This window comes from Cygnus olor, chromosome 15 (genome assembly GCF_009769625.2).
Source record: "Cygnus olor isolate bCygOlo1 chromosome 15, bCygOlo1.pri.v2, whole genome shotgun sequence".
Classification (NCBI taxonomy): domain Eukaryota; kingdom Metazoa; phylum Chordata; class Aves; order Anseriformes; family Anatidae; genus Cygnus; species Cygnus olor.
Genome location: NC_049183.1, coordinates 16,458,432 through 16,473,999, shown reverse-complemented (window position 1 = coordinate 16,473,999; position 15,568 = coordinate 16,458,432). Strand labels below are relative to the sequence as shown.

The 15,568-nt window shown below is 56.9% G+C and overlaps 1 protein-coding gene across 1 annotated transcript in view; it reads right to left on the bottom strand.

The window, feature by feature from the left end:
• Window positions 1–135: 135 nt before the first annotated feature.
• SLC9A3R2 (SLC9A3 regulator 2) overlaps window positions 136–15,568 on the bottom strand; it is a 34,191-nt gene continuing 18,758 nt past the window's right edge. Inside the window, exons 3-7 of the mRNA XM_040574790.1 lie at window positions 9,059–9,235; window positions 6,946–7,099; window positions 4,817–4,860; window positions 4,273–4,335; window positions 136–2,619 (exon numbers count right to left, since the gene is read on the bottom strand). Of these exons, the coding sequence (XP_040430724.1) occupies window positions 2,461–2,619; window positions 4,273–4,335; window positions 4,817–4,860; window positions 6,946–7,099; window positions 9,059–9,235 (597 nt within the window). The 3' untranslated portion in view covers window positions 136–2,460. The remainder of the gene's footprint in view (window positions 2,620–4,272; window positions 4,336–4,816; window positions 4,861–6,945; window positions 7,100–9,058; window positions 9,236–15,568) is intronic.

Sequence of the window (15,568 nt, the reverse complement as noted above, 5' to 3'; positions counted from 1 at the left end):
ACAGCTTCAAAAGAATAATTTCAGCTACTCTTTAAACAGGCAAGGGAGGAAGCAAAGTTTATAATGTGCTAAAGAAGGCTGTAATTCCGCTCTGAAGTTCCCTACTAAACAGATGAAGAATGAGCAAATAAGTGGTACATGGGAAAACAAAGTTTATTACTGACATTACAGTGTACATTGTTTTTACAATGCAACTAACAGCCTTACACTTTATTGATTTATTTTTTTTCCACGTTAAATGTACAGGAACTGAATAATTACTACTGAGCTACAAGATGTCAGAAATATGATAAGTGCTTTAACCAGGAGCAATTTCCATGGACTAAGCAGAGATTAAGATTTTGAAATCTTATCAGTACAGACTTGCACACCTGATTTCTTTTGATCTGCATTCAGAACTACGTGTTCTTTTTTCCCCCCTTAACTACAGTGGTCCAGTCTTGGGTGAGAAATGCGGTATTTACAAACGAGTCTTTGCTCTCTGACATGCACGGTGGGTCGAGTTCACGGTGTAGTGGGGAGCACTCTGCCCCGCACAGACTGGAACACTGTCTGGGGTTTGGCTACGCAGGCACTGGAAGCAACGTGCATACCGTGAAAAAGGAGGGCTCCTTCAGTCATTACTGATTTCCTACAGAAGCAAATATTTTGGGGACCAAAAGGAGAGGAGCTAATCGTCTTTGAGGTGGGGTAGAGAAGAGGCCTCTAGTTATTGGCAGAGTCCTGGTGGGGGGAAAAGCCTCTCTGAATCCTGAGCCGTCATCCTGCCGCCAGTCTTGTCACCAATAGCCAAACACCTGCGCCAGTCCCTCTCCAAAGGCATTTTTTCAACCTGTTCAGCCCATCAACACTTTGCACTTTCATAAAAGAGAAATCTCCTTCACCCCTGAGGGTTTCCGTGCTCTCGCCAGCCAGCAGCAGCCCCGGCAGCTCTCTGGCCCCGCGCTGCCCCTGTGCTGAGCCGCGGGCAGCCGCCGAGGAGAGCAGCAAATGTTATAAGGCACCTTTTAGTTCAGCGTTTAGGAAATGCACACAGAGCCACAACAACATCCGTAGTGCGCCGACCAACCCAAAGGCCTCTGCCTTGTAATACATCAGCTCTGGGGAATAATACAGGGCAAAGTCGCAGCCAAGTCTTTTGTTTAAAATAGTCATTAACGGCCAAGTTATTGCTGCCATTTGCATTGAGCTGGGAAAAGTGGTTTTGCACGCAACTGTGCCCAGTCCCTTCCCCCTGCGGCTTTGACACTGGAGCCAAAACACAGGGCAGGCTCCGCGGCTGGGCCCGGGGCGCTGTGAGAGGCACGGGGGGAGCCAGCCCATCGCCGCCGGGACCTTCCCCGGCGAAACACCTCCGCCTGCAGCCTGCGAGCGCATCGTGTTTCGTCTTCCTTGTTCACAGCCAAAGGCGAGTAATGAAGAGCTTACACTGGCTTCATCTGCAGTGCTCTAAAGGTATGTTTCGAGGATTTGAAAACACCCTGCTTTTGGTACTAAAGGAGGACACAGCGCCAAAGCCATTGCCCAGGACATCAACCCTCTCCTAACTATGAGTCTGCTCTGTCACCAGCCCCACTGAGACCCGGGAGCTTTGGGGACCCCGCCAGCCCTGCCCAGGGATGGGGGACACAAGGGGGGAGCGGGAGGCAGGGAGCACGTGCCAGCCCCGAGGGCTCCCTGGAGACATGCTTAGCCCTGCAGCATCTCCTGCACTGCTCGCTGCGTTGTGCAAACCGTGAGGCCGGGGGCATTTGGGGACTGGGTTTGTCTTGCTTGTACATCCTGCCACCTGGGAGGACAGGGGGTGGAAAAGGGGCTTTTATTGCTGGGGCAGAAGTTGCTGCTGGGAGGGAGGCTCCTAAATCAACTGGAAACAGATAGGACTTCATTAAAAACAACGAGAACTTTTTCATTTCAATAGCAAAGTCAACACGAGCAATTTACAGCCACTGCCCATTCTCCCATTGCGAGGGGGTAAAGCTGCAGGCTGGGGGTGCTGCCACCCCCCTGGCCACCCACCACGGCGAGGCCGTAAGACATTTGCGCAGGGGCACAGAGCATCCCATGGGGCTCAGCCTGGGACACCCGCAAAACCAAAACTAACACCCCAATTTAAAAAAAAAAGTAATAAAACCCTAAATTATGCAGGTAAGAAACGAGAGTTAAACTCTTCCAGTCTTTTCTCAGCAGGAACAGGGGACAGCAGGCAGCCAGACCGGGCTGAAGAGCAAGCAAGAAAAGGAGCTTTGGTCACATTTGTCTTATGAGAATCGCTGGTGAGTAACAACAATAATAATAATAATAACAACAATAAAAAAGGACTTTAAAATACGCCTCATAAAAGCAACCAGTGAAGAGCAGAGCACAAAGCATCTCACGTGGACACTGAAGGAGAGGGCGCAGGCACCTCTGAACGTCCGGCCAGGTGTGGGGGAAGGCAGGCAGCGCCACCAGCGAGGTTCAGAAATTACTGAAAATCTCTCGCTTCTTGTTCCAGTCCATCTGCGGAGCCCTCTTCTTCACCCGCTTGGCCCGCACCTTCTCCTTGGCCTCGGCAGCCGTGGGGCTCAGGCTCAGCCCGCTCTCCTCAAACGGGTCCCTCTTCTCCGAGTCTCCGTCCTGCACAGAGAGGGGAGGTCACCCTGCTGCCCCCGGCACCACGCTCCCAAAGCCACCCAGCATCCCATCCCCACACTGCCGGGAGCAGAAATCTCCAAGCACGTGTGAGATAAGCAAACTCACAGGTTTTTGGAGGAGGTCAAAGCCCCTGCCCCACATCATGCCTATGGTTTAACTGGCAGCAGCAGCATCTGCATAGCCACAGGGTAAATGATTACACTGCGGGTGTTGTTCCTGCAGGTGGGCACTGCAGCAAGGCACCCCTGTGCTCGCACAGCCAGGCTCCGGTTTGCTCCAGAGCACCAGAGGACAGCCAGAGCCAGGATCAGGCAGTGCCGGTGGGCGCACACAGCAGCACCTGCCTGCGTGCCCATTTTGCCCATTTCCCGAAGCACATTTTGCTTCGGGAGCTGTACTGAGAAGAGCATCCTTCTGTCTGCCTAATAAGAGTGCTGTATGACACAGAAAAATCAGCTTTCCTTTCTAAAGTCACTGCAGCAGCATCCTGCACGCACCACTCTCATGTGAACAGCAGACAAACACGCAGAATAAAAACCTTCATTTTTAAGGAAACATCCTAAAGCCTGCCCACCGACATTGCCTTAACACACACACGAAGCTCCAAAGGGACTTCACAAACCCTGCCGGTAGCCATGGGCAGGTCTCCCATCAGCGTTGCCGTCAAGAAAACTGCTTTGCTTTGACTTGCAGACGCAAACGGGTTCGCGTGCACTGCTTAGCACCGCACACCATCGCCGAGGAGCAGGACATGTATTATTTAATGCTCAGAGAGAAACGGAGCTGCCAGACTGCAGGCGCTTGGCCCAGCTCTCGGACACAGCTGGCGTGCACAGCCTCCGAGCCCAAGATGCTTGAGAGGCTCTGGGCACCTCAGACCTAAAACCCTTGAAGGCACCTTTTCACCTTACACCTTCAGACTATTAGAGCACCAGTTAATTCGCTGCCATTACCCCTTGGCGCTCTCCTCTGCTGGCCCTTGGGGCAGCCCCATCTCCCCAGGGCAGAGCACACAGAGCCCACCAGTCCCTGGGGCACGGCACGCAGCTGGACCCTTGCAAACCATCCCTTAACGCAGGACATCTGCTGCTGCTGGCAGAGCCCGTCTGTCCCCTGACAAGGAGTGGAAGGAATTTGCAGCCATCGCTTAACCCAACCCCACTCCTGCCCATCTGAAAGCAGAAGGGAAGCCAGAACACGGTGGTATTTAATTCCCACTCGAGTGCTGTTACATCTCTCTGACGTGGGTCTGGGGGGCAGCCTGCCACTGCTGGCCCCCTCCCTGGGCACGCACAGCCCTGGCAGCAGCTCGCCTTGCTCCCGCACGCTCCAGCCAGATGTGCTCGGGACGGCCTCGCCAAGCCACCAAGGGGTCATCGATGCCCCCAGAAACGCAGCTGCCTCTGGGCTGGAGCCAGCAGCTGCCAGGAGCTCACGGCTGCATTTCACGTGGATTTACAGGGCAGGGCATGAAAGCAAACTCCCTGTTTTGCTTGCTGGGTGGATACAAGCGTACCCAAGTCTGCAGTCTGAAACTGAAATTGCATTTAGAGGCATTTTTACCCAGTACCATAACACAAACACGTACACACGTAAGCATGTACAAAGAAGAGGGTGTGTGATTGGGGTTTTTACCTCTGATTCCTTCCCGGGACTTTGAAGGTCACTGTGAGATGAAGATGTGGATCCTCCATTCAGCTGTTGGAAATGAAATTGTTAGTCCAGTTTGTGCAAAGACAGAAGCAAAATAAATAAATAAATAAAATAAAATAAATGATTTGGCCTTATGGGGTCAAGCATCACAGCCAGCCCCTGATGCAACACCCAGTGTCTCCAGGGATAAGGCCAGAAGCACAGAGGGAGCTGGAGGGGGGCTCCTGCCCCAAACTGACCCCGCGGACACCAGGAATATCCTGGGACTCATGGTGCAGAGCAGGGGGAGCCACTGCTCCCCAGTTCCCACCACCCACCCACCTCCTCCCACTAGTCCCTGGGGAAAAGGAGCGAACAGGGCTCACACCAGCCTCGTGCAAACCCAAAATTAAAGCTGCATCAGGAAGCAATTACAATTAGCTGGCAGTGGTTAAGCTGAGTTAAACGAGCCTCGGGGATGCTACGAGGTTCCCTCTGCTCTGAGCCCACCCAGGACTGCCCAGCCCCCCGACAGGCGAGGACTCACCTGCGTCTGCGCGGATCCATTCGTCAGGGGCTGAGGCACCACACCTGCAGGCCACACAAAGGAAACATGCGGTGAATCCACTCATAAATACCCTGCCGGGCACCGAGGGGAGCAACCCCCAGCATCGCCCCCAACCGAGCCCCTCCTGGCACAGGGTCCCCCCCCAAGCCCCAAAAGCCCAGCGTGCCCCTTCCCTTGGAGCTGCGGCCAGACCCAGCCTGCGCTGCCTCCGAGCCCAAGCAAACGCCTCTGTGCCCCCATGCCCTCTGGAACCGCATTCTTCCGAAACCCCAACTTCATTTGATTTCCCCGTTTTCATCAAAAGAAAACGCCTTCCAGGAAGGGGACCGAGCAACTTCCCTCCGCAAGCACTAAATGCGGTGCACTCCCAGTTTCTGACAGTTAAGTAATTTTTCTTCAGGAGCTGTTTAATCAGAAATCTTAAAAACCAGCCCAACGCTATTTGCTGAAATCAGCATCTTGGTGTCGCAACAGCATGGGGCAAACAACCCGCCTTTCATGTACCTTGCCATTTTTTCGCCCGGTTCCAATGATTTGCACTAATAATGCTCCAAACAATGGCAAATTTGTTGCAGATGAGCTGCCAGTCACCGCGACCCAGCCATTGCTAGAGGCAGCCCGGGACAGACGAGCCGTGGTGTCGCAGATGTGCTAATTGCGACAGGGCTAATGACTGAGCACGAACACTTCTGGGGGCACAGGCCCCTTTCTGTGCACGGCGTGGGGTGAGAGCGGCTCGGCGGGACCCCAGGGTGCCCCCAGCACACAGCGGCCGAGCAGAAAACAATGCTGTGCGTGCACTCCTTGTGTAACGCTAGCTCCAGTGAAGCAAGAGCTGCGCTTGCAGCCAAGGGCAGCCTGCAACTGCAGCAACCCAGGGCTGCTGATTTTACAGCTCCAAGCCATTGCCCGTGCATCACAGAGAGCTGGCCGGACTTCCCAAAGAACTGATTTGGGGGCTGCAGCAGTGCAAGCTGTAGGGGTTTCCAACGTAAATCAGGGCACTTTTTTATTTAATAAAACCAAAACATGACTTTGAAAATGTGCTGGTGTGACAGCCTCAGCTGTGGCATGGGGACAGCCGAGCCCAGCCCATGCAGGTCTGCAGGCCAGGCAGACGCGGTCCTTGCTGACCCCCGAGGAAAGCACCCAGCAGGCAGCAGGGAGCTGCAGAGCCAGGGCCCAGCACTTGAGCACCCACCCGCGCACCGTGGCGTGCGGCTGGCCCCGGCCACGTCCCCGCCGCAGGGAACAAGGGCTCCTTTGTGCTCGTGCCAGCAGCCAGCGCTCGCACCGGCTCCTCCTCAACCGGTTCGGAGCATCTGACACCGCTTTCGCCCCGCGTGCTCCTCAGCACGGTTTGACCCATTCTTTTGGACAAATCTTCCCGTTGAGCACCTGGCAGACCAAGAATGTCCTGCAGAGTTCAGGTCGGACAGGGGCCGGCGGCGTGGGAAGCAGGGCCCCCCGTCTGGCTGCAGGGCAGCTCCCTCCCCACGGCAGGTCGGGGAGCAGCCGGGCTGCTTTCTCTGCCAGGTTTCAACAGCAAGGGAAACATTTCCTGCAGCAGCCGCCCCTGTGATCGCTGTCGCGTGAAGCCCTGAAGCCCTTCCCTCTACACACACACGGGGCCAGCCCCAGCGTTTCTCCCTGCGCCTTCAGGCTCTGTCTCGGGAGCAGAGCGGTGCGGGGTTATCCTGCCCTCCCTCCTGCAGCCCCACATCAGCACTACGGGGCCGGCTGCTCTGCTCCCAGGCACGGCAAACAAAGCAGGAGCAGCCCCAGGATCCGCCGCCAGAACGGGTCCCACCTGAGCATCCCTTCCCGAGCAATGTGCTCAGCACTGCCCCAGCACCCCATCACGCTCCTTGTCCCAGCCACCTTCTGGCAGCGAGTTCCTGGGTTAATTATTCACCGTGCAAAAATAACGAATTGTTTTTTTGGCTAGATTAGGAAGTATTCTCACTGCTTATAAATAGCTGGGTGGTGCTCAGGAAACTACTGAGGGATGAGACAAGGGAAACATGACTCTGGCACTTCTGAAATCCCACCCAGTGTCCCAGTGAGTCACAGGAGCGGTGGGGTCGCCCAGCAGAGCCGAGTCTCACCTTTGGTGTGCTCCTCGGTGGGGGTCACCCCCAGCTTCTTGAAGTAATCATCTGTTTCGGGGTCCACCACCAGGAGCCTGGCTTCGCTCTCCCTGGCCTTGATGTGGGACACGACCTCCGAGTGCCTCAGCCCCTCCACGTTTATCCCGTTCACCTGCAAAGCAGCACCATCAGGACCAGGTCTGGCTCCCGCAGCACAGACAGGGGAGCGACCCCTGTGTTCGCCTTTCATGTCACCAAAGACCTCTGCCTCTGCCCCAACTCCTGAACCCCCTGTAGGGAGACCTGGCCACAGCCTCTGCCACCACCCCAGCTGCCCAGGAACACGCTGGTTCCCCTCCAATGATTTCATTCACCTTAGCTTTGCCCCAAACATCTCAGCCTGCACTGAGATCTGAGAGCCCTGCTCCACAGGGCTCGTGGCCGTTTGTCCCTCTGGGAGAGGAGCAAGGGAGGATTTCCCGTGTCCCGATGGCTGAGCAGAGCTCGGCCTTTCTGTCCCAGTCCCCGACGCACTGACTCATTTTCCCTTCACTGCACGCGACCTGGGACCCACCAGCAGTCAGGATTTCTCCTCCCAATTGTTCCGCGGGCAGAAAGGGAACAATCGTGATTTCTAGGCATTGTTTGTGCTCAGAAACGAACACACCCATTGTCCCACATGAAAAGGTCTCGATGCCACTCTCGTTGCAGGGCCATTTTTTGCTGCTCATGATAAACCACGGTCAGCGCCGCAGCCTCTGGCACCCCCAGCCTGCCCCGGGGGTGCAGCAGGGCTGGGGGCATCAAATATTTATCGGAGCCCCAAAGAGCTGGCTCAGGGGGATTGGGTTTCTGAGCTCTCCAGCTCACCCCTTGCCGCTTTGTGTGCACCAGGCACTTGGCCAAGGGCCGATAAATAAATAACAGAATCCCTCACTGTGACATTGGGCCGCTCTGAACCGCAGCCACGGGTGCCTCGCTCGCAGCCCCAGGCTGCTCCCCGCGATAGAACACCGCAGTGCTGGGGGCAAGCACGAGGAGCAGCCCTGGCATGGGGCAGGAGGCAGCCGGCGGCTCCCACGGGCTCCTGCGTGATTATTCACGGGGCTGGAAAGAGGGCGAGGACTTTGGTCTTCGCTCACTTCCCTGCCTCGGGGACCGCCCGGCTCCCCAGGATGCGCGTGTTTTCTTCCAAGCGTGCAAATCCCTCATCCCTCCGGACCCGGGGGTGGGGGCACGGGCTGGTACCCAGCTCGGGCAGGGCCAGCCCACAGCCCCCAGCACGGGGCATCCAGGTGCTCCCAGCACGCAGGAACTGAAGCAGGGAGCAGGGCTGCTCCTGGGGCGCTGGCTCTCGGAACAAGTCCCATCTGTCTGTGCTGCCCAAGCCCTGCCCGGAGCGCGCACAGCTCTGAATGGGGGAGCTCAGTACTCGGTAAAAATGGCAAGGCACAAACAAGCCAAGGGGAGGGTGATCAGCAGCCACATCAAGAATTCTGTTGTTCAGCAATAAGCGAACAGGAAATCGCTTCCAAGAGCAGTTTTTCCCCTAATCTTTCACAATCTCATGCTTTAAGACCTCTCTGCGGAGCTTTTCCCCTCTGCTTCCAAATGCCTGCCCTGCCCAGCAGCACGTTGGCTCGGCCGGGTGGCACCAAGCTGCCCCAAACCCATAGCAGATGGGGGGTGTTGGGACACAAGCAGCCCCCCCGGGTGGCTGGGATGGGACCAGTCCCGCTTGTCCCCACAAAGCCACCTCCCCATGCCAGCGCCACCAAGTGCAGGGTGCTCTCTGCTCCGGTCTGGCTGTGTCAGGGAGGTGGCACCCCCAAACCCCCATCCGTGCTCATCCCTGGGTCCAGCACCCTGCCTGGGTACCAGCATCAGGCTCTGTGTTACGGGGGAATGTGGCAGGGATCTGATGGAAAAGGTCAAGGGATGAGGGATGAGGGCTCGATTTAGCATCAGGCATCCCATCTGAGTTGTAGGGTCACGGCACTTCTGCTCTCCCTCTCCCCACGTGCAAGAGGGGCACAGGACCCAGCTGCTCTCCTGCCATGCTGGGCAGGGTCCGAGAACCCCAAAAGACCTCCAGGCTGATGGGAACGGCATGCCGAGCCCCCAGCATTACCTCCACCAGCCGGTCCTGGGGCCGCAGTCCCGCTCTGGAGGCTGGCGAGTCCGGGTCGACCGAGCGGATGAACTGCCCCGGCCGGGACTTCTCGCTGTGCAGGTTGAAGCCGTAGCCATTGGGGCCTTTCTTCAGGTGGCAGAGACGTGGGCACAGCTCTTTCTGTCCGTTTAAATCCTGATTGAAAGAAGAAGGTGTGGGGGGGGGGAGGATAAAAGGTGGTGTTTAATTTATAGGTTTGGGTTTGTTCTGAATCATAACTAAAACTAACAAGGAAGCAACATATCTGCGCACCATCCTCCCCTGCCAGCTAAACAGGGACAGGTTAACAAATGAATTTCCTCTCATTGAGTTTATTTTAGAAAACCAATTGTCCAAAACCATTCCAGAGAAATTGAAACAACAAAAAATGCATTTCCTTCTCCAGCAGCAGCCCAGATAAGCCTGCCCCACCCGGGGGGTGCCGAGCCCCTCCAGGCAGCACGGGCAGGGCCCGACCCCTGTGGCCGGGTGCAGCGCAGCCGGGCAGGGGCAGCGCCTTAACCTCAGTTATTTATTTAAGGCAGCGCCGTGCCCTTGGTCCCAGTGACACCGGCACGGCACACAGCTCCATCCTCTCCCTCCCAGCTCTGCAGCCACGTTCCCGGCCGTGGCAGAGATGGCTCCGTGCCCGTGGGGACAGGCTGGCCCTCCTGCACGGCTCCGGAGAAGGATGGCCGTGTCCCTGCCCCTGCCCCAAGCTGTCACACCTGGATGCCTTGTTCCAGGAGGGCTCACCATCAGCAACTAATTACTGAGGGAATCACGCCTCTTGCCCTGCACACGCCACCACTGTCCATCCTTCCGTCCCAGAATCGGGTCTTGCCTGGCTCGGGAGCTGCTGCCAGCGCAGACCCCATCCCTCGGGGCCACCCTCATCCTGCCAGGTATGTGGGGCTGCCTTTGGTGGCCCCGCTTCCAAGGAAGAGCACCTTCCCCAAACCCGCTTAGGACTGCCTGCCTGCTTCACCAGTTGTCTGTGACCAGCTAAAAAATATCCAGAAATAACTGGAAGCACAGAGCAGCCCCAAGCTGAGCGGGAGGACCTGCAGGACCACCCGACCACCTTGAGTCGCGGCTGCTCTGCAGCCATCTCCCGGTGGCACCATCGAGAACTTAGGGAAACACCAAGCTGGGCTGGGCGGAAAAGGCAGAAAAGCCCTGCAGAAGTCACGGCTCTGCAGAGAAGCTGTGTTTTGCAGGGGGGAAGAAAAACACAAGCCCCTGCACATGGTGCTTTCCCCCCTGGGACCCACAGGGCTGCTCCCGGCCAGAAGGGTGCCTGCAGCACATAAAGGCTGAGCTTGCTGCAGGCAGCAGCAGAACGTTAGAGGAGCACGTGAGTTTAGTGCTTCCGTCCAACACATGCAAAATGCTTTATGGCTCCGCAGGGCGCCGGGGGAGCAGCAAGCAGCAGGTTTTCTGCAGGCTCACAAGAGCCATTTCTGCTCCCATGAAGGCAGCTGCTCCACGCCAGCCCCGGCGCAGCCCGGCCGGGCAGCAGACGGGCACACCAACACAGCTGCGTCTCGACCGGGAGCTGCTTCAGAAATAGAAGCAGGTTTTCATTTTTCTGGTCTGTGGTTTAAGGAAAACATTCCCTGTGGCTGGGTTTTAAATTTGCATTAACAGAAATGCTGCTCCCCTCCTGCTATTAGACCTCAGATATTTGTTTTCCAGATCGTATTTGTGGTACAATCTCTTATAACCTTTCATTTAAAATAAGACACCAGAGGAAATTTCCCCGACGTTCCCATCTTGTCCAAAAGGTGCTGTGAAAGACAGCTCCCAACATCCCCGTCCCTGGGTTTAATGCAGCGGGGAGCCCCTCTCCCGCCCCCTCCTGCATTGCTGCGGCCCCGAGCACAGCCGCCAGCTCAATGGGATGTAAATAAATATCCCAACAGAGCTCTCCTCGAGCTGTTTATGAAATACTCGAGCTGGCGGGGCTCACATCAGGCTGGGGAGTTCAGCGGATGGCTCCAGCACAACCACAGCCTACTCTGCGTTGGGAATGAGAACGCAGAAAAAGCCACGGAGCAACGAGATTGGCCCCAGCACTGGGACGCATGCTGAGGACGGAGGTGGACGGGGAACTCACTTGGGTGCTTCTAGCCACGAAGCAGCTGGAACAGCTTAACCCCACGCCCGGGAACAGACGAGGAGGGAGGCGAGCAACCGAGGTCTTGGCAATGCCGCGGCTCCTCGGGGCCCCAACGCCCAGCTCCTCAAGAAGTGCTCCCAGGCAGGAGCCACCACTGGCAGTGCCCGGCGTGGGCACAGGGCTCGTGTGGGCTCCACGGGCTGCAGGACCCCAGTGTTTACAGAGACCGACTTTGCAATACAGCTTAAAAAAAAATCAAGGAGGGGGCTTGAAGAAAAGCCTCAATGACCGCTGATACACACAGCAGCCCTCACAGCCTTGTGAAGCTGAGCTTGCGAGGCAAATGGATGCTATCAGGACAAGTTCTGGGCGAAAACAGACTATTTCCCATACACTCCTGCCTGCGGAGATGGTCTCAGCATCAATGCCTCGATGCACACAGTGGTTCTCAAAAGGGAAGAGCCACCAGCTTGGTATCCATGGATCAACAGCGCACGGCTGAGCGCAGCCAGCTAGCGGGACCCACACACGGATCTTCTCGCTCTGCAGATTCAGCAAGCCCGCGTTTTCCCATGGCCTCAGTGCAGTCAGTTCACCCTCTCTGCAAACGCTTCCAGCTCGCCTCGTGGAGTTCTTCAACAGCCGGAGAAAACAGGAAATGATTCAACCGCGGAGCGGGGTCAGCGAGTCGAGGGCCCGGCGCGACCCCAAGGGATACACAGGGCTCCAAGCGCTGGGAAAAGGGGCTGCCTCTCTCCGGCAGAAAGGAACAAGTCTAGCATCACCTATCTGGGCTTAGAAATTCAGGTTTTGAGCCATTTTCCTCTTAGCCCGTTTTTAAGGGGTCACAGCTCCAGCAGCACTCCGAAAGCACCAAGACAGACACACAGAGCGGCTCCCTGCGCGCGCCGTGCCAGCCAGCGGGGTGTCGCGGCCAGGCTCAGGGTCACCAAAATAAATCACACAGAAACCAGGCAGCAGAAGACAACTCCCGCAGCAGCTTTTTGGGGGTACTCAGTGCCGCATCCTGCACAGGCTTTGCTCTGCTCTCACTGCCACATCCTAAATTCAAGGTCCTTAACTGAGATGAATTCCAAATCTTTCTTTAAAAAAGAAGCCCCAGGTCAGCCACAGCATCTGCTCTGAGCAGCATGCAGAAATCCTCGGGCAGAACTGCTCATCCCTCTGCAGAGAGGATCCAGGGCTTTTGCTGGGCTGTTAAACCTCCCGACTACCGCGGCCCTCAGCCATCGGAAAAAGCAGGTCTCTGATCTCAGCTCTGGAAAGCCCCTCTCTGGGACTCCGCAAACACCGAAGATCCCCTCGCTGCACTCAGACTCGAGCACATGCTTAAACACTTTGCTCTTACGTGCTTTGTTGACACGGAGCCGCCGTTTCTCTTGCCAGCTCTGCTATTTATTTTCTTTACGACCTGTGCCAACGCTTCCCTGGTTGTGTTCTGGGAAGATATTTCCTGAGCTCCCGGAGGGATTTCGCCTTTGTGAAACCCAAGCCCTCCGTCGAGGCGCTCCCCGCCACAGCAGCGCGTTATCGGGTCTGCCTGGAACCCACCCGAGCTCGGAAGCCCCGGGGGGGCTGCGCGGTGCTTTCCCACCCCGCTCCTCACAGCACCCGCCAGGCTCCGCCGCCTTCCCACACCACGGCCATAAGAGCCGGTTTGTGTGAGCTAGACACACACGTACAGGAGAGCCAACAAAAATTAACTGTGTATTTGTCTACTCGCACGCAATAAAGCGATCCTTTTCCTAGGTATCCAGATACCGCGCTGCCCACTGACTGCACACGGTGGATTAACAAGCAATGGCATGCCGTATTCCCCCTACAAGCATTACTCCACATACACACCCACGTATGTACAGATGTGTATGCACTCTTAAATACCACATGGACACAAAGCTGTGGTGCTGCACCGCCACTGGAGCTACCGCTTGAGGCAAATCGGCGTCATTTTAGAAGGAAAGAGGTTTTGGAAACACTATTCGAGCCGGCTCATTTAAAAAAGCACAAACAAAATATGAAATAACAATGAAACACTTCAAAAAAAAAAAAAAGAAAACTGGTTGGGTGTTGCCAGTTCTCACAATCTCATTGCAGCTCCAGCACTGAGGCTGTCCCTTGAGGTTTGCAGCGCTGCAGCCAGTGGCCATGGCCCCGGGCTCAGTGCCACGTCTGCGCAGGTCACTGCAGTGAGCGGGACTCACAGGCAGATCCCGTTCCCGTTCCGTACAGGTGGATGCTTCAGGTACACCCACTGCAGAGCCAGCACCATAAACGTGACCAGCTCTGACTACCGAGGGATTCCCATGCAGCTGAGGAGCAGGCACCACCTCCACGTGAGCAGAACCTGCCCTCTGAAGCACCAATGCACCGCGGCACAACAAGAGGAGAAGCTGGGAAAGGGGCCAAGGCGAGGAAGCCGCTCTGCCAGGGCTGCCTGAACCCAAACCCCCGGCCCCAGGCTCCCTCCCGGCGCACACCCCAGCTCGGGGGCTTTGCTGGGTTTTGGTGCAGCTGAATCAGGCCCAGCCAGCGCCGACAGAACCGCACCGCCTGGACGCGCTCCAGGCTGCAAATCACCCCGTGACATGTCGAGCTTTTCCGCCTCTGCTCCAGCCGAGCTGGAGAAAACACAGGCAGGAGCGTTCCTGCCTAATTTACATTGTTAACATATTTTCTTTCAAGTCGGCTCCCGTGGCGTTTCCTCTCCTTTTGCATGGGGTTTTGCTCAGAAAACGGCTCCTTTGCTCGCTCCTTTGCCTCTCAAATCCCAGGTGGCACAGGGGGAGCCCTGCCCTCGGGATGCCCGGCGAGCAGCGGGGCACTGCAGAGCCCCAGCACCGCATGGGGAGCACCGAGGGGTGGAAACTCGAGCAGGAAGGGGCCGGGGCCGGCAGAACAACGGCCCCATTGACACCCGCCCGACACGGGCACCCTCCCTTGGCAGTAACAGTTACATCGGGAGCTGAGCCGCAGGCAGCCTTTAATTGCCACTATTATTACCACCGTTTTCAAAGGCTGCTGCCTTCGCTCAGATGCGGGGACGCACGTAACTTCCCACAGACGCGCATCGCCCTGATTTGGGACGGGCAGGGGGATCCGCACGTCCCTGCCACGGAAACCTGCCGCCTGCTGTGCGGCAAAGATGAGCCAACCTGCAGCCCCGCTCACAGTGAGGTACAAGGGGTTTTGGGCTCGTGCCACAGCCGGGATTACTGCCTCCATTCACCGCGGTGCCAGCGATCCAATGCCTGCTACAGCGGGGCCGGTTTTCATTCCCCTTCCCCCAGGAATGACTCAAGTTTTCCCAGTAAAGCAGCACCAAAAAGGGGACTATTGTAGCCTCTCATCCCCCAGGGCCAGAAGGACCTCGGTGACACCAAGGAGTAGGGAACCGTGGGCAGGGCTGGGCGAGGGGGACCACAAATGTCAAAGGCTCCCACAAGCAGCAGGAGCAGCGCAGGGCAGGCAGAGCACCCCCGGGCTCCGTGCTGCAAAGAGGCAGCCGCTCACCCTCTGCCCTAATGCCAGCAGGGATTTGCTGCTCAGATCTGGGAAACCCCAAGACAGGATGCTCCAGGGCTGCCTAAACCCCCGGACGGCCCCAGGGCCCCACTGGGATGCTGCAGCCCCCCAAACACCGTGGGGAAGGAGTGGGGGCTCCCGGTGAGCCTGCGGCCGCACGCATTTCACCCAGCTCCAACCCACAGCTCGGAGACAGCCAGAGCCAAACACGGCTTCAGCTCCAGATGTTGGTGAAAAGCTATAAATAACGAGGGGGAAGGGGAGGCCGGGCTGGCGGGACGGCAGTCCCACGGAAACTCCAGCAGATGTTCCCCCTCCTCGCAGTCCCGGGGAGGAGCTGGGGGTGATGTGGGAAGGATTTGGGGAGGAAAGAGGCATTTCCAGCACCCAGAGGTGCCCCGGCCACACGGTTTAATTTAGAGGTTCTTATTTAGAGGCTTAGAGGTTTTGCAGCAGCTCTGACGCTGCTGCATGAGCCAGGAGTCCTGCTCCCCTCTCCCAGGCCAGGAATAACCCCTGGGGCAGGAGCAGCTCAGCCTCCACACAGTAAACAAGCTGCTTCCATTTTTGCACAGCCACAACCCTAATTACCACCCTCCTCGCTACCCAAAGAGGTGCTCTGGCTTAGACACCAGCAGTCAAAAAGAGAACAGCTCGCTTCACTCTTCCAATAACAACCCGGCAGCTTGACTGACAGTTGCTCTTAAAACTTGTTTTTTCCAAGCATCTTCTCAGCACCAGCAGCCGCTGCCACCACATCACAACAGTCAGAGAAAGTTTTGAGCGTTCCCCGAGGATAAACACCAACTGCAGCAGCACTCACT